The 15,254-nt window shown below is 36.9% G+C and overlaps 1 protein-coding gene across 1 annotated transcript in view; it reads left to right on the top strand.

Annotated features, from left to right (window-relative positions):
- Positions 1-15,254, top strand: part of METTL25 (methyltransferase like 25) — a 169,247-nt gene that overhangs the window by 132,411 nt on the left and 21,582 nt on the right. The window contains exons 7-8 of the mRNA XM_044677743.1: positions 4,877-4,906; positions 10,130-10,203. Of these exons, the coding sequence (XP_044533678.1) occupies positions 4,877-4,906; positions 10,130-10,203 (104 nt within the window). The remainder of the gene's footprint in view (positions 1-4,876; positions 4,907-10,129; positions 10,204-15,254) is intronic.

Raw genomic sequence — 15,254 nt, 5'->3', positions numbered from 1 at the left:
AAAAAAAAAATCCAGGGGCAGCTGGGTAGCTCAGTAGACTGAGAGCCAGGCCTAGAGATGGGAGGTCCTGGGCTCAAATATGACCTCATACACTTCCTAGATGTGTGACCCTGGGCAAGTCACTGAACTCCCATTGCCTACCCTTACCACTCTTTGGCCCTGGAGCCAATACTTAGTGTTGATTCTAAGGCGAAAGGTAAGCGTTATTTTTTTTTAAAACCCTAATTCATAGGATCATAGTATCCTTAGGCAGATGTGGATGAAATTTTAAATTTTAACAAGCTGCTTTCCCCCCCCTCCGCCCCATTTTAAAAATGAAGTCAAACATTTAAGAGTTGTCTCACCATGAAGCAGCTTGGGAACAGAGAGTAAGGAATGGAAGAATCATCAAAAAAGATAAAGCTATTTGGTATATAAACTTCCACAATTCTTCACTTAATTTTTATTCTGGCTTGACTATGTATCTATCCCAGCTTTGTTTGTGTTCAGTCCTTTTCAGTCGTATCTGGCTCTGCATGACCCCACTTGGAGTTTTCTTGGTAGAGATAATGGAGTGGTTTGCCATTTCCTGCTCCAGCTCATTTTATAGATGAGGAAACTGAGGCCAACAGGGTTAAGTGACTTGCCCAGAATTAAATAGCTAATAAGTGTCTCTGAGGTTGGATTATACCTTGGGAAGGTGAGTTTTCCTAACCCCAGACCAGGTGCTCTATCCACCAGGATACCTAGCTGCCCCCAGCACCTCCTGATAAAAGAAAAAAGGCTTCCAAATTAGCCTATAGTGTCTGCTTTCAAACAAACAAACAAACAAACAATAACCACAAAAACACCTTTTCCACAAATGCCATTTTTCTTTTCCCTCTTTATGGCAATAACAACACTGTTCCAGCAAGCACTATCGATTTGAATGATAATAAATCTTTCTGGAAATGAAATAAATGATCGTGTTCTGCCACAGGAGTTGGTGTGTTCTGGAGCTTGGCCTGCCACCAGAGGATAGTGTCACCCCTCCAAAGCCCTGACATCCTGTGATGCCATGTACCCTGCCTCTCGTGTTGTAGCAACACCAGAGTTATTTTTTTACTGGAGAGTAATAAATTTTGTTTTGTTTTATTTTGTTTTTAAATGAAGTCAGACTGCTCTAGTCACTAAAATGAGCAAAACATTCAGACCACCTAGTCCACAACTAGGCTGTGGTTAATGTCAATTCAAGGTAACATATCAAATTCCATTAATGAAAATTTAAGGGAGTGTATATCAAATCCATTGCCCTATTTTATTAGTTACATCATAATGAAATATGTTCTGTCATGTTCATTTAGAGAAGGAGATATACCTGTTAATGTTGTTGACTGACTTTCTGGCCAACTCAAATTACTGTCAGTATTGGTCAGACCCTTCTAAGAATACTGAATTTTAGTTTACACTCCACGACCATATCCAAATATGAAGAACTTGGAGATAGTTCATAGAAGAGTCATAAAAATGATTCAAGAACCTGGAAGTTAAAATGTTTGAGAAGTATCTTAAACAATTGAGGTTATTCAATTAAGGGGCAATAGTCTTTGAGCATTTGGGCAGCTATTAAACTGAAGATGGTGACCAGCTGTTCTCCATTTTCTTCTGAGACAGGACAAGAGAAAATGGATTAACTGTAGCATGAAAGATTTAGTTTTGTTATAAAGACGAATTTTCTTGAGTTACTGCACATCAGATTTAGAATCCTCTTTTTAAAAGTATTTTTTAAAGGAATTTAAAAATAAAATGATGCAGAGTAAGGTATCCTGCCTATGTTTCTTTTTTTAGGGAGCAGTTGTTAAAACATTGGCTACTCAAGAGGCAGCTCAGTGGATTGACTGCCAGGCCTCCAGATGAGAGGTCCTGGATTCAAAACTGGCCTCAGATACTTCCTAGCTGTGTGGCCCTATGCAAGTCACTTAGTTCCCATTGCCTAGCCCTTAACAGTTCTTCTGTCTTGGAACCAATATACAGTATTGATTCTAAGAAGGAAGGTAAGGGCTTAGAAAAATGCATTAACTTTCATACTACTGTCTGCAGCCGTGTTCATTCTTTCAATGATTATCTGTAATTTTCCCCATCTATGTCTTTTTTGTCTATAATTGTTTTCAAGGCACCCTCCCTTTGGAATGTGAGCTCCTTGAAGAGCTTGGGGCTCCTTGTTGCCTTTCTTGGTATCTCTAACACTTAGCACAGTGTCTAGCCCATTGTAGGTGCTTAATAAATGCTAATTGACTGACTTTCATTTGGGGGAAAGGGGGTATAGATCTTCAGCCTTGATTTTTCAGCTTTGGCGTAACTTCTTTGTAGAGAAGGCCCAGACAGCAAAAGATCACAGCACACAGCATGGTGCTATACACCCAGCAAGGACTTGGCTTGTTCTGGTATTTAATCTCCTTTTGCTCCCTGACAGGTTGCCATCAGCCTATTTAGAAGAAAAAATGCTTTGGAGCCTATTTTTATCAAGATTTTTTGTTTTCTTTTTTTGAGACTGGGTCTCCCTCTCTCACCCAGTCTTGAAATGCAGTAGCCACCCTCAGGCCCAACAAACACCATCGCTGACTGTCTCTGAAGCTGTGGCTACTCCATCTCCAGCCTGGGCCCGTTCACTCCTCCTTCAACAGTTGGGCGGCTCCCCATTCATTGGGGCTCACCATACCGGGGCCAGATTTTGGGCAGACTCAATTGACTTTAGCCTACCTGTAGCTCAGAACTCCCAAACTGCAACTATCTTACAGCTTAGTCTCCCCATAATGGAGACTATATAGTGTATGCTGCCATCTCCAGCCCAACAGGCTGCTTTGAAAAGCATCTGTTCATTGACTTCTCCTCTAACATAATATTTTGATTACTGGAATGAGTAGTTTTCATGTATTTGTGCCAAGCAGTGATAACATTTTTTCAATTAGAGAAGCCTTGTGTAGTTCTTAAAACATTAAAATGACTCTTTCCTTTAAAGGTCTTCATATTTTACAGGTATTTTCTTAGTCCAGAAAACAAATGTTGTTATCAACACTGAATGAAGATTATCATTGTTTACTATTATTATTGCTTTAGGTAGCATGTAAGTAAATATTACATGCAAACAATATATTGTAGGAAGGATGTTAGCTAATACGTTATAGGAATCTAGAAAGGGTATCCTTCTAGATTCTTTACATCTCAATTTTGATGCATCCAGCTGTAATCTTGAAAATATCTAAAGGAGACTGTGTCTCCAATATGTAAATTACTGACAGTTTATTTGATTTTAAAATCAAATTTAAATCAACCAACCATTTCCTATTGAATAGTAAAGAGCTTTTAAAATATTTATTTATTAGTTAATGGAGTATAATAGAAATGCTAGAACATAGTCTACATAAACATGTTTTATTATCTGGAGAAAACTTTCTGAATGTTAAAGGCAGCAGTATGTCACATGATGGAAAGTGATTCTTATTTCCTTTTCTAATTATCATCTTGGGTCATAAAAATAACAAATATATTCATTCTCTTCAATGAAATCAGTAACTGTGTCTTTGGTATGTTCTTTGACCAACCAGTTTCGAAGAATTAGATTATTTAGTTTCCAATTAGTTTTAAATCTGCCTTTCCACAAACCCTTATTATGATTTTTATTGCATTATGGTCTGAAAATTTGCATTTATTATTTCTGCTTTCCTACTTTTACTTGCAATGTTTTTATGACCTAGTGCATGGTCATATATGTACTAAAAGGAATAATAAACTGGAGGAATTCCATGTGAATGGGAATCACCTCCAGGAATTGATGCAGAGTGAAAGGAGCAGAGCCAGGAGAACGTTGTACACAGAGACTGATACATTGTGGTAAAATCGAATGCAATGGACTTCTGTATTAGCAGTAATGCAATGACCCAGGACAATTCTGAGGGACTTATGAGAAAGAACAATGTCCACATTCAGAGGAAGAACTGTGGGAGCAGAAACACAGAAGAAAAACAATTGTTTGATCACATGGTTTGATGAGGATATGATTGGGGATGTAGATTCTAGACGATCACTCTATTGTAAATATTAATAATATGGAAATAGGCCTTGATCAATGATACATGTAAAACCCAGAGGAATTGCTCATCAGCTACAGGAAGGAGTGGGAGGAGGGGAGGAAAAAAAACATAAATCATGTAACCATGGAAAAATATTCTAAATTAATTAAATAAACTTAAGTTTAAAAAAAAAACAACTAATAGGGGGGCAGCTGGGTAGCTCAGTGGATTGAGAGCCAGGCCTAGAGACGGGAAGTCCTAAGTTCAAACCCGGCCTCAGACACTTCCCAGCTGTGTGACCCTGGGCAAGTCACTTGACCTCCATTGCCCATCCTTACCACTCTTCCACCTAGGAGCCAATACACAGAAGTTAAGGGTTTAAAAAACAAAAACTAATAAATATACCCTATCCTAAAACGAACCCATCAGCTGAATCTATGAATTTTAGTTTACTATAAAACTAAATTCTTATCTAATGATTTGGAGAATGAAAACATTGCAGAATATTATACAAAAAATATAATCTTTCCCGAAACATTTAATAGTTTCAGTTGTATTGGAAAAAACTCAAGAACATTTCCTTCCTTTTTTACTTTCAAACTTCTTTAAAAATTTGAGTGTATAAAAATATACCCATCTCTTTGTACCCTATTAATAAGCATCAAGTAATACAAGTGTGTTGATTAATATGGCTCAATGGTACTAACACTTTTGAGTGTATAAGCTTATAATGTATCACCTAATTAATCTTTTAAAATGTCATTTTCACAAGCCTTTATATGGTATGTTTATAATATCTTGTAAGAGAAGTTTAAATATAACCAAAGTCTCATTTCTTCTTTTTAAAGGCTTTGGAACGTGTTGCAGTCGGCCAAGGGGTAAGTGATATTGTTTATTATAACCCAGTGGATGACCAAGATATTTTTTTTCTCTTGGAGTGCTCATCATCCCTGACCTGTTGATGAACCTGCTGGTTTCTAAAAGTATAATCAGAAAATACAAGAGTCTTAGCTTAGTTGATCCGTTATGTCTGTACCACAGCTCACTTTATTTTCTATATCTGTATAGGGATTTTCTTTAAGCCCACTTTAAAAGTAAATGATGTCTTTTTTTCTCTAGAAAAAAGTCTTAATTATTACATTTTATATTGGTATTACAGCTTTTGCTTCTCTTCTTTAAACTAGAAACTTAAATCTATAAATCTTCCTTCACTTGTATTGCCAGTTCTGTGAAACCATAACAAAACATCCAAAAGCAATTCAGATATCTAATTCAAATTATATTTTGTTTTTTTGTTTATTTTAAACCCTTAATTTCTGTGTATTGACTTATAGGTGGAAGAGTGGTAAGGGTAGGCAATGTGGGTCAAGTGACTTGCCCAGGGTCACACAGCTGGGAAGTGTCTGAGGCCGGATTTGAACCTAGGACCTCCCATCTCTAGGCCTGGCTCTCACTCCACTGAGCTACCCAGCTGCCCCTCAAATTATATTTTGAAGGGAAAAAAGTCTTGACCAAAGTTATGATAATTCTTTATTAGATTAGTGCTTTATATATACATACATACATACATACATATTTAGTGAAAAAAATATGGTTTATTGTCTAAATCATAACTGTCTGATCCTTAATCTTATGTGGCTTGGAATTTGCCTCTGGAAACTCTTCAGAAAATGTTTTTGTTATACCCACATTTTAGTAGTTCCATGAAAGCTTCCAATTGGAGGCTGCTATATCCATACCGATGCCATCATTCAGAGCAATTAACTGAGGAAAAGGTAGTCTAAATTTTATGATCAGATCATTAGAATAAGTAACATGGGATTATCATGGTTGTTGAAGAAGGAATCAAAAAGATCCCAACAAGCTAGCTATTATTAGGGAAGCAGGCTAGATTTCATTTAATTTAATGGGAATAAATGTAAAGCTCTGAAATTAGCTTTAAAAACAACTCTTTTGGCAGTATGGGATGAATGAAGCATGGCATGTGAAAAAAAGATGCAGAGATTTTAATGTTGGTTGAGAATATAACAAGATTAAACCACATTTGGAGAATTGAATTCAGCTCTCTGGGTAACCCCAGGAAGGATAAGTCTAAGAGAGGGCAAGAAGCTGAATGAGAGCCTGAAAACCATGGTATATAAAGACTGATTAAAAGGAATTGGACATGTATATTCTGGATAGGACTTGAGGTTAGGCTCATTATACTTTCTCTTAAACTCCTCAAGAAATATTCAAGCAAGGATTATCACATAGAAGAAGAGTTGGACTTGTTCTGTTCCTGCCTGCCCACCCAGCACAGAAGTAGGAGCAGTGAGGTAAAACTACAGAAGGCAATCTTCATTATATTTCAATATAATCAAAAGCTTTCTAGCCATTAGAACTGTCCAAAAGGGAAATGGGCCCCACCCTCTGGAGATGAATGTCCTTACAAATAAAAGTCTTCAAGCAAAGTCTGTATGATTAAATGTTGGGGCTATGGGAGGCAAGATTCTTATTCAAGTATAGGTTGAAATGAATTGCCTGTCAAATCTCTCCCAATTTTAAGATTTGTGATCCTGTGTTCTCTTCTTAGAGTTTACAATAATTCTTGCTTTTACTTCTGAGGTAGGCATATGTAAGGATTTTTAAGAATATATATTACTAAATGAAAACAGTAGGTGACTAAGGTAGTAGAGGTAAAAGAACATATAATTTAGTAATTCATTTTTAACATGAAAAATGCCAACTGGATATTTCACGTAAAATAGCAGAGTCCAAATTACATATTTAGAGTTTAGCCTAGTCCTGCACAATGTAAATTTGTGATTAACTTCATGCCACCTTTTGAGAAAAAAATTGAATAAAAATAAAACAGAAGCTGGTTACTGAATGTCCACGACCAGCCTGATTTTCATTCATTTTATATATCAGACTCCCAAGCATATTTATATTGCATTTTTCATTATTGCGTAATTTCACTATTGTTGCCTAACCACAAATAAAATAACAGATTGCAAATTTCAGAGTTTTTCTTTTTGGATGGGGCTTGTTTAATGTAAACAAGATTATTGTATCTAATCATCTAGATATAGGAAAATATGATACCAAGTCATTGACATATAATTTACTACAATTCCTCAACCCAGAAGGAATTTTGAAGGGGAAAAAATCTTTCCCTGTGCCTTCTTTATAATATTACTTATTCAGTTTACATTTTATTTTCATCTATAAACATCACATTTAAAGGCATAAAATTTTGTGTGCTCTACTTTACCGTAATAATGCATCACCTTTATAAAGTGCTATATAACTTACAAAATACTTTCTTAAGAACCATTCAGGGTAGGCAGTGCAAATGTTATTATCCCATTTTTGAGAAGAAGAAACTAAACCTCAGAGATATTCACTGCCTCACTTATAGCCACATTTCTAGCCAGTTATTAGACCTAGGACTTTTCCTAATCCCAAGCCACTGCTCTTCGCGTTACCCAATGTTGCTTGCTCATGTTCCTCTGCAAAAGGGAATGATGTGAAAGGAAAATCACTATACAACCTTAGGACATTCATAAAACATTTTGGCTTATTGGTTTTCCAATGATTTTTCTTCTTTACTTTTGTCTCAGTCCTTGATTTATCTTTTAGAGTTTGCTTTATTTTCTCACAATTACAGCCCCACCAAGTCTTAACTACAAAAGGCCCTTTCAAATTTGGAATAGAAAAAAGTATTGTTTTTAAAATGCTCCTTTAATTTGTGATTCATTATGTTGAGAACGTGCCAGTTCCTCTGGTCTTCTTTTGTTGTTATAATACTGTTTTTAAACTTTCAAATATCAAGTAAAATGAATGCTTTCATATACATAGTAGAACCCCCCCCCCAAAAAAAGATCAAACATTACACTGTAAATCTCTATTATGAACAGATTGCTTTTCTTTTAAGATATATAATAAATTCAATATATAACTTTCAAAGCTGTCCTTTATGACAGATTCTTTTGGTACATTTTTTCCTCCTCACTCCCTTCCTTTCTTCCTTCTTCCTTTTTTATTTTATTTTATTTGAATGATATTTTAACAAATGTCAATACAAAAACAAATATAATCAAACTGGATTACCACATGGGGCATATCCAAAAATGAATGTTTCATTCTGCATCTTGAGTCTTATCTTCTCTTTGCCAGTAAGTGAGTACCATGAATCCATCATCAGCTCACTACAAAATCATAGTCATTGATTACATTGATCTTGGTTGTTCATTTCTTCAGAGTTGTTTGTCTTTGAACTATTGTTGGTAAATAAATTGTTCTTCTGATTCTGCTTACTTCATTCTGCCTCACTTCATACAAAACCTTCCAGATTTCTCTGAAAACATTCCTTTAGGGGTCAGGTAGGTGGCTCAGTGGATAAAGAACTAGGCCTGGAGACAGGCAGTCGTGGATTCAAATATGACCTCAGATACCTCGTAGCTGTGTGACCCTGGGCAAGTCACTTAGCCTCAGTTGCCCAGCCCTTAGAACCAGTTGCTCTTCTCCCTTAGAACCAATATTCAGTATTGATTCCAAGTTAGAAGGTAAGGGTTTAAAAAAAAATCTCTTGAATTATTTAAGTTGTAGCAACATTCCATTGTATTCACAAACTAAAATTCGTTTACTCATTGCCAATAGATGAGTACCCTCTAAGTCTGATGTTCTTATGACTATACAAAATTGATGTGCTGGGAGAATTATCCCAGTAATTGAATCTGAACCACCAATGCAAGATGCAAAGGGGCTTTAATGTCTTAGTTTAAACCAAGGGTCTCACATGGAAATGTGTGACCATGAGCTGTGCCTGAGCTGGGTATTTATAGAGTGGTAGGCAGCTGGGGGCGGGATAGGGGGATGTCTCCAAGGTAGGCAGTCCAGCAGGGGAGAGGTCTGGGAGGTGGGCGGTCCCTTCAGATAAGTGGGGGAATGTCTGGAAGGAATTCCTTCAGGTAAGGGGGAAGGTCTGGAAGCCAAAGGTCTGTAAGTTAGGAATCCCTACAGACAAGCCTGTTTCACTATAATGTTATACAAGAGTCTGGATTTTTAATTCTGACTCTTTCTGGGTTCTACAAAAATGAGCTTCTATAAATGCTTTTGCCCATATGAGTCTTTTTCTCCCTTTTTTTGTGGTGTTTAGTCCCAATTGTGATGTTACAAAGTCAAGGAATAGGCAAAATTTAGTAGCCTTTTGGGTATATTTCTAAATTGCTATCCAGAATCATTCCACTAATTCCCAAAAAAAGACAACTGGGTGGCACAGTGGATAGAGTGCTGGAGTCAAGAATACTTGAGTTTAAATTTTCCTCAATACGTAATAGCTCTGTGACCCTAGGAAAATCACTTAAGTCTCTATTTATCTTGGTTCTCCCCTCTGTGAAATGGGAATAATAATAACACATATCTCCTGAAGTTATTGTGAGGATAAAATGTGATAATGTTTGAAAAGCATTTTTGCAAACCTTAAAATGCTATAGAAATACTAGCTATTATTCTTTGGAGTAGTTTTTCATATGCTGTTGAAATTTGAAATGTTCCTTCAAAAACTGATTCCCCCCCCCCCCATCATGTCATTGTATTAATCTGGTAGAATGGGAAGTGATACTTGTGCTTATGTATCTTATTTGAGACTTATTAGAGAAACTTTCTGTAGAGATTTTTTTTCCGATTTCCTTTTTTCCTTCCCATTTTTAGTTTTATTTATGCAAAAGCCATTATATTTTCTGTAATCCTTTCTAGCCTTTGTCCTTCCTTTTCTGTACTTCTCTTTATTCCCATGTTTGTATTTCAATGTTTCTACTCAGATCTAAAGCCTTTTCACCAGAAATTCTTAAGAGTTCTCTGTTCCATTCCCCCTCTCCTCCATAAGATTGTACTGTTTTGCCAAATAAACTTAATCCTTAAATCCTTAATCTGTGATCTTTTGTTGTTGTTGTTGTTGTTGTTCCTGCTTTTGCTTGCCTGGGTTATTTGTGGAGGACTTATACCCCTTAGATCCTCACATGCCACCATCTTCCCTTTATTCTCAGCTTTATATTTCCCCCTAAATTACTTGTTCCTTTTGTGTATGTATTTACTTATATTTTGGTTTTCTCTTTTAGCTAGCCACTGAATCTTTGTTCTATCGTGCTGTCCTTCAAGTGATTATTAAAGAATGTTATGGCATTACTCAATGGTAAGGAAATTTTCATCCGATTCCATTCAGTTCTAGATGCAGGAATCCAATGACTATTACAAATGAACTTGTGGGATATCAAATTAATCAATGAATTAAGTCACATGTATGTTAAAGTTGTTCCATCAGCTAATGAAATATGCAAACACAGTCTCTAAACTGCTATCTTTGATATTCTTCATCACTAAAATGAGGACTATAATAATATTACCTTCCTGTTGTGCAGTACTTAAAAATTTAATAAATGAGAAGAAGTAATAGGGGCTTATTTTTATACTTTATCACCATATAAGCTCCACTTTCTTTTCTTGGATTTTTATACTACTGAAATAGAAGAGGGGAGGAAAGTTATTCAGGGCTGTTACTCCAAAAACTGCCCTTACTAGGAGTATAGTCTCCCTCCTTCTGTAGGAGTGTGAATAGTGCCTAGTGTGTGCCTGAGTGGACTAAGTCCCAGGCTTGAGGAGGTCCATAGACTTGGGTTCTAATTCACTCTGTGCCATTGACTTACTGGATAGCATAATTCTGTTTCTCAAAAAAAGAACAACTGTTGGAAGAGTATGAAACATGATAAATCCAAAAATAAAAATCACTGTGAACGTGAACATGGTTACTATTACTCCCACTGTCAGAAGTCTTGTTCCCTATCCCTAGACCAAAACCTACCATCTCACTTTATCCAGATCTTCTGCATCCTTCGAGGCCATCTCCTTCATAAAGTATTCTCTTATGTAAACCTAGGCTATTTTGACCAGGTGGCTAGCAAAAGAATGAAATTAAAGGTTAGATATGATTCCCAGCACTCCAAGAGATGGCATATTCAGTTCCTTTCCAATTTCTACCTTTTAGGACAAGCCATCAGGGTCTGTGTTCTCTCCTTTGAAAGCCAAGGGTATGAATTTTTATTCTATTCTTTTCTTCTCTGTGGCCCACTCTGACCTCTCCCTTCTCTGAATATAATGTTTTCAATTTCTGCCTAAACAATACAGTAAACACTTTATTATGCCACTCTTTTGTCATTCTAAAACAGCATAAGTTGTTTTTAACTGTATTAACTATAATTATAAAACAATATAATTGGGAATATAGTATCCAGTCCAAATGTAGAGAGTTCCATGGTTGGTATCAGAAATGCGCAGTAGATTACCAAGGAACAGGTAGCAGAAAAACAATTCATTATCAAGGCTGTGTCTGCTCTGAAAGGGATGTGGAAGAAAACCCTCTAAACTTAGCATTGTAGTCAAAATATGTCAGAAACAATTTAATCCTAGGATGTCTGCCTAGAGAGAAATTTTGAGGGACTGATTCCCCCCTAACAAACAGACAACTCCCTGACCCATGCAATTTCCAATTTACATTTTATTAAAATTGTGAACCAGAAACTTAACAAATTCTTGTAGTAAAGTAAAACAAAGAACAAAGTTCAAATTTAGTGTTTTAGATTAACCAAATAGAAGAAGAGCCATGCTAATGCCAGTGTACCCTTGGAAAAAATATGTTCCCCAAACCAGTCCCAGACTGGCCCCAGTCTAGTCTGCAGTAAACAAAAGAGATACCACTATTTGGAGTAATAAAACTTAATTTGGTCAAAATAAATAAGATATTTCCACTCAATTTAGCTTTCATTAACTCTCTAATGATTAAATCTCAAAGGAACTAAATTCACTCCCTGAAACTAATTAAGGATTCATGATTCAAAAGAGACCAAAGACTTTAGATCTGGACATTGTTATATTAGTTTCTATTAAGCATAATTGAATTTTTTAAAAACCTTTATCCTTTGGTCTTAGTATCAATACTAATTATCAGTTCCAAGGCAAAAGAGGGATAAAGGCTAGGCAGCTGGAGTTAAATGACTTTCTCAGGGTCACACATCTAGGAAGTGTCTGAGGCCAGGACCTCTCAACTCCAGGCCTGGCTCTCTACTCACCAACCCACTAGCTGCCCCTAATCGTAATTGAAATTTGACATCATTTTATCTGAATATCACCCAAATGAAAGCATGTGTTTTAGAAAAAGAAATTTAACAAACATGACAAGTAACAAATTTCATCATCTGTGGACTCCCAACATTGAAGAGAAAAAAATATGTTTAATGTGTAATAGAAAGATGTTGGGGGGGGGGGGGTTTGTAAACTTTTTGACTTGAAGTGAAGAACACCATCATCTTTAACAAATCCATTATACCCAGCCATCTGAGTCACGTAAGGTTTCCATAACCATGAGTTATTTAGCTTAATTTCTTATGTTTAGTTTACTGCATAAGAAAAAAAGTTAAAAAAAAAAACTACATATAGACCATGAGAACTATCTTGTAAAATGAAAACCCAACACCACAATGAGGAAAAGCAAGACTGTTTTGAAGTGAATAAATGTGCATTCAAATTGAAAAGTGGTTCAAACGTCATTTGGAGCTCAGCATTAGAAGAGGTGATTTTTCAGTGAATTAATTGACAATTTTTCTTCTGTCTCTAACCTTTTAAGTCTACTTTTATAGTCTTAAAGATTTTTTTATCCAGGAGTACATAAAAAGGGTACAAAAATGAATGATATAAAATATTTTGAGATAATAAAAAAACTGAATTTCTGCCCTTGAGTTACTGTGGTTTTCCTTTTTTCTTTGTATACAGTGTATGCCTGCTCCACCCTTCTCAAAATTCTTAGTCATTAGTTTTGTTTCTTTAATGTCCTAGGTTCTTTCTTTTTTTATTTTTATTGTCATACCGAAAATTCCAATCAGTTCTCACACAATTCACAAACTTTTTGAAAATGCCTTTTTAAGAACGTTACTTCCAAATTAACATTTGTATACCTTTTCCCCTAATAGATGACACTAAAATTGACCAGGATTGTTTGTTTTTCTTTTGTTATGTCAGAAACACACCATTTTTCAAAATATGAGCCTTTAGGAGCTATTTTATACTACAAACTTTTCCCTCTTCCACAGAGAAGAGATTTGTTGTTATTTGGCTAATGTTTGCTTTAAGATTGTTCTGTTGATGTTTGTGTTTAATCTTGTTTTCCTTTCTGTTCAAAATTTTTTGTAAAACTTTAATCCCCATTTCTTTCCTTTACCTTTCCCATAACCCATCTTAGCTTAGCTTAGAGTAGTAATAGAGTAGAAATAGGAGCTAAGAAACCCTTTTCTTGTTTTGCAATCCTTAGATAGGAATAAGAGCATAGTTTTAGCTTAGTTTTAGTGTAAGTATAGAATTCCTTGAGAACTTAGGGACCTGGAAATGTCATAAGGTGCGAATTTCCAAAAGACAAATGAGCAAATTATAATGCAGGATTGATGCAAGATCTCTTGCATTTGTAAAATCACTCTAGACAATCCTGGCAGTTAGAAAAATGGAACTTTGACCCAGCAAGAGCCTGTCTCAACACCTGACTTTTGGAGCTGGAACTATAAATTCCCCTGGAGAACCATCCTGGAGGTTCTGATTTCCTTGACCTCTCCCAGACATCCAGCTACCCCCTGGACTTCCCCTTGGGGCCCCGGGAGGTGTGGTTGGTGGGTTGTGGAACATGGGAAGGAATTAGTTAAGTTAGCCTAGCCAGGATACCCCCTAAACCAAATCATTACCCTCATTTGTCAGTCTGATAGACCACTCTACATCAGGGCAGTGGAATTAACTTTGGCTGAGGGACTGGTTCCCTTAGCCTGATCTTACCTTCTGAGGCCCTCTGCCAGCACTGGCCATTCACCCATAGCAACACCTTCTCCAGACCCTGACCCTCCTCCCTCAGTTTACCCTTGTGTTTTAAATAAACCCCTTGCCTGATTCTGAGAGTGTCCATAGTTCATTTATAACATCAACTAGGGCTAAGGGGCTGAGGAGAAGGAGGATAGCTACCACTTGTCTCCAGAGGGGGTTAGACCAGGCATCCATTTTGCTCAGGAAGTGAGACTGGTTCACTTCTGTTGGTTTCTAGTTTCTCACCAGCAGGGAGGGACTCCACTCCCAACCTTAACGGAGCCTACAGACAGCAGGGAGACGGACTAGATATCTCAGCTCAGGCCCACACATCCCTGGCTGTCTCAAATCAACAAATACTGTAGTTGTAGGCTCCCTGGCCCAGGAGACTTACTGGTACCACCAGCTCCCCTATTATCAGCCTGTTTGCCCCCTTATTACAGTTGTCATTTTTCAATTGTGTTGGATTCTGTGTAATCCCATCTGTGAAAAGATATTGGGGTGGTTTGTCATTTCCTTCTTCAGCTCATTTTACAAAAGAGGAAACTGAGGCAAACAAAGTTAAGTGACTTGCCCAGGGTCACACAGCTGGTAAGTGTCTAGTTGGATTTGAATTCAGGAAGAGAAGTCTTCCTGACTCTGGGCCCTGGCACTCTATCCACTAAGCCACCTCGCTGCCTTAGAAATACAGAAAAATGATTTAAAAGGCACACTTTAACCTTCGGAAGGTGAGATGCTGTTCATTCTGCTGGCTAACTAACCAGAGCGTCTCTAAGAAGTATAGAGATGGACAGTTTGCTACAGGCCACCTCCTGGAATGCTGTGAGTTACCTCTAGCCATCAGTTCCATTCTTTCACTTCCAACCTGGCCCCAGAGATCTTGCTTAGTTTTTTATAAGAGACACTCAGAAAAGTTCATTTTTCCTCTCGATGGCCTGTGCTTACTCTCCAGGTCCTCCTTGAGACTGAGAGGATTGCATTATACTCTTGCACTTTTTTGAGATACTTCATCTCAATAGAACTGTTTTTCAGGTACTTCCTATCGGCCCCCTCCCAGGGACCATGATCAAAGGGAAAGAGGACATCTTCCCCACATTTCAGAAAGCTTTTTCTCAAACTTCTTCTCTAGGCACCCATCAAAAAGTTGGAATAAATGATATGTTAGTCATATCCGATAAGAACAAAGATTTATTCTCAGTACTGTCAAAAGTGGTTACGGCTGTCCCAAAAAGGCACTCAGTTTCCCAGCACTTTAAACTCTTCAAGCAAAGCCTGAATGATCATTTCTCAGGGATGCCACAAAGAACATGCTTCACTGGTCCAGGTAACCTCTACCATCAAGTGAGAGCAACA

Source organism: Gracilinanus agilis, chromosome 5, assembly GCF_016433145.1.
Source record: "Gracilinanus agilis isolate LMUSP501 chromosome 5, AgileGrace, whole genome shotgun sequence".
NCBI classification, from domain to species: domain Eukaryota; kingdom Metazoa; phylum Chordata; class Mammalia; order Didelphimorphia; family Didelphidae; genus Gracilinanus; species Gracilinanus agilis.
This window is presented reverse-complemented; position numbering and strand designations above follow the sequence as displayed.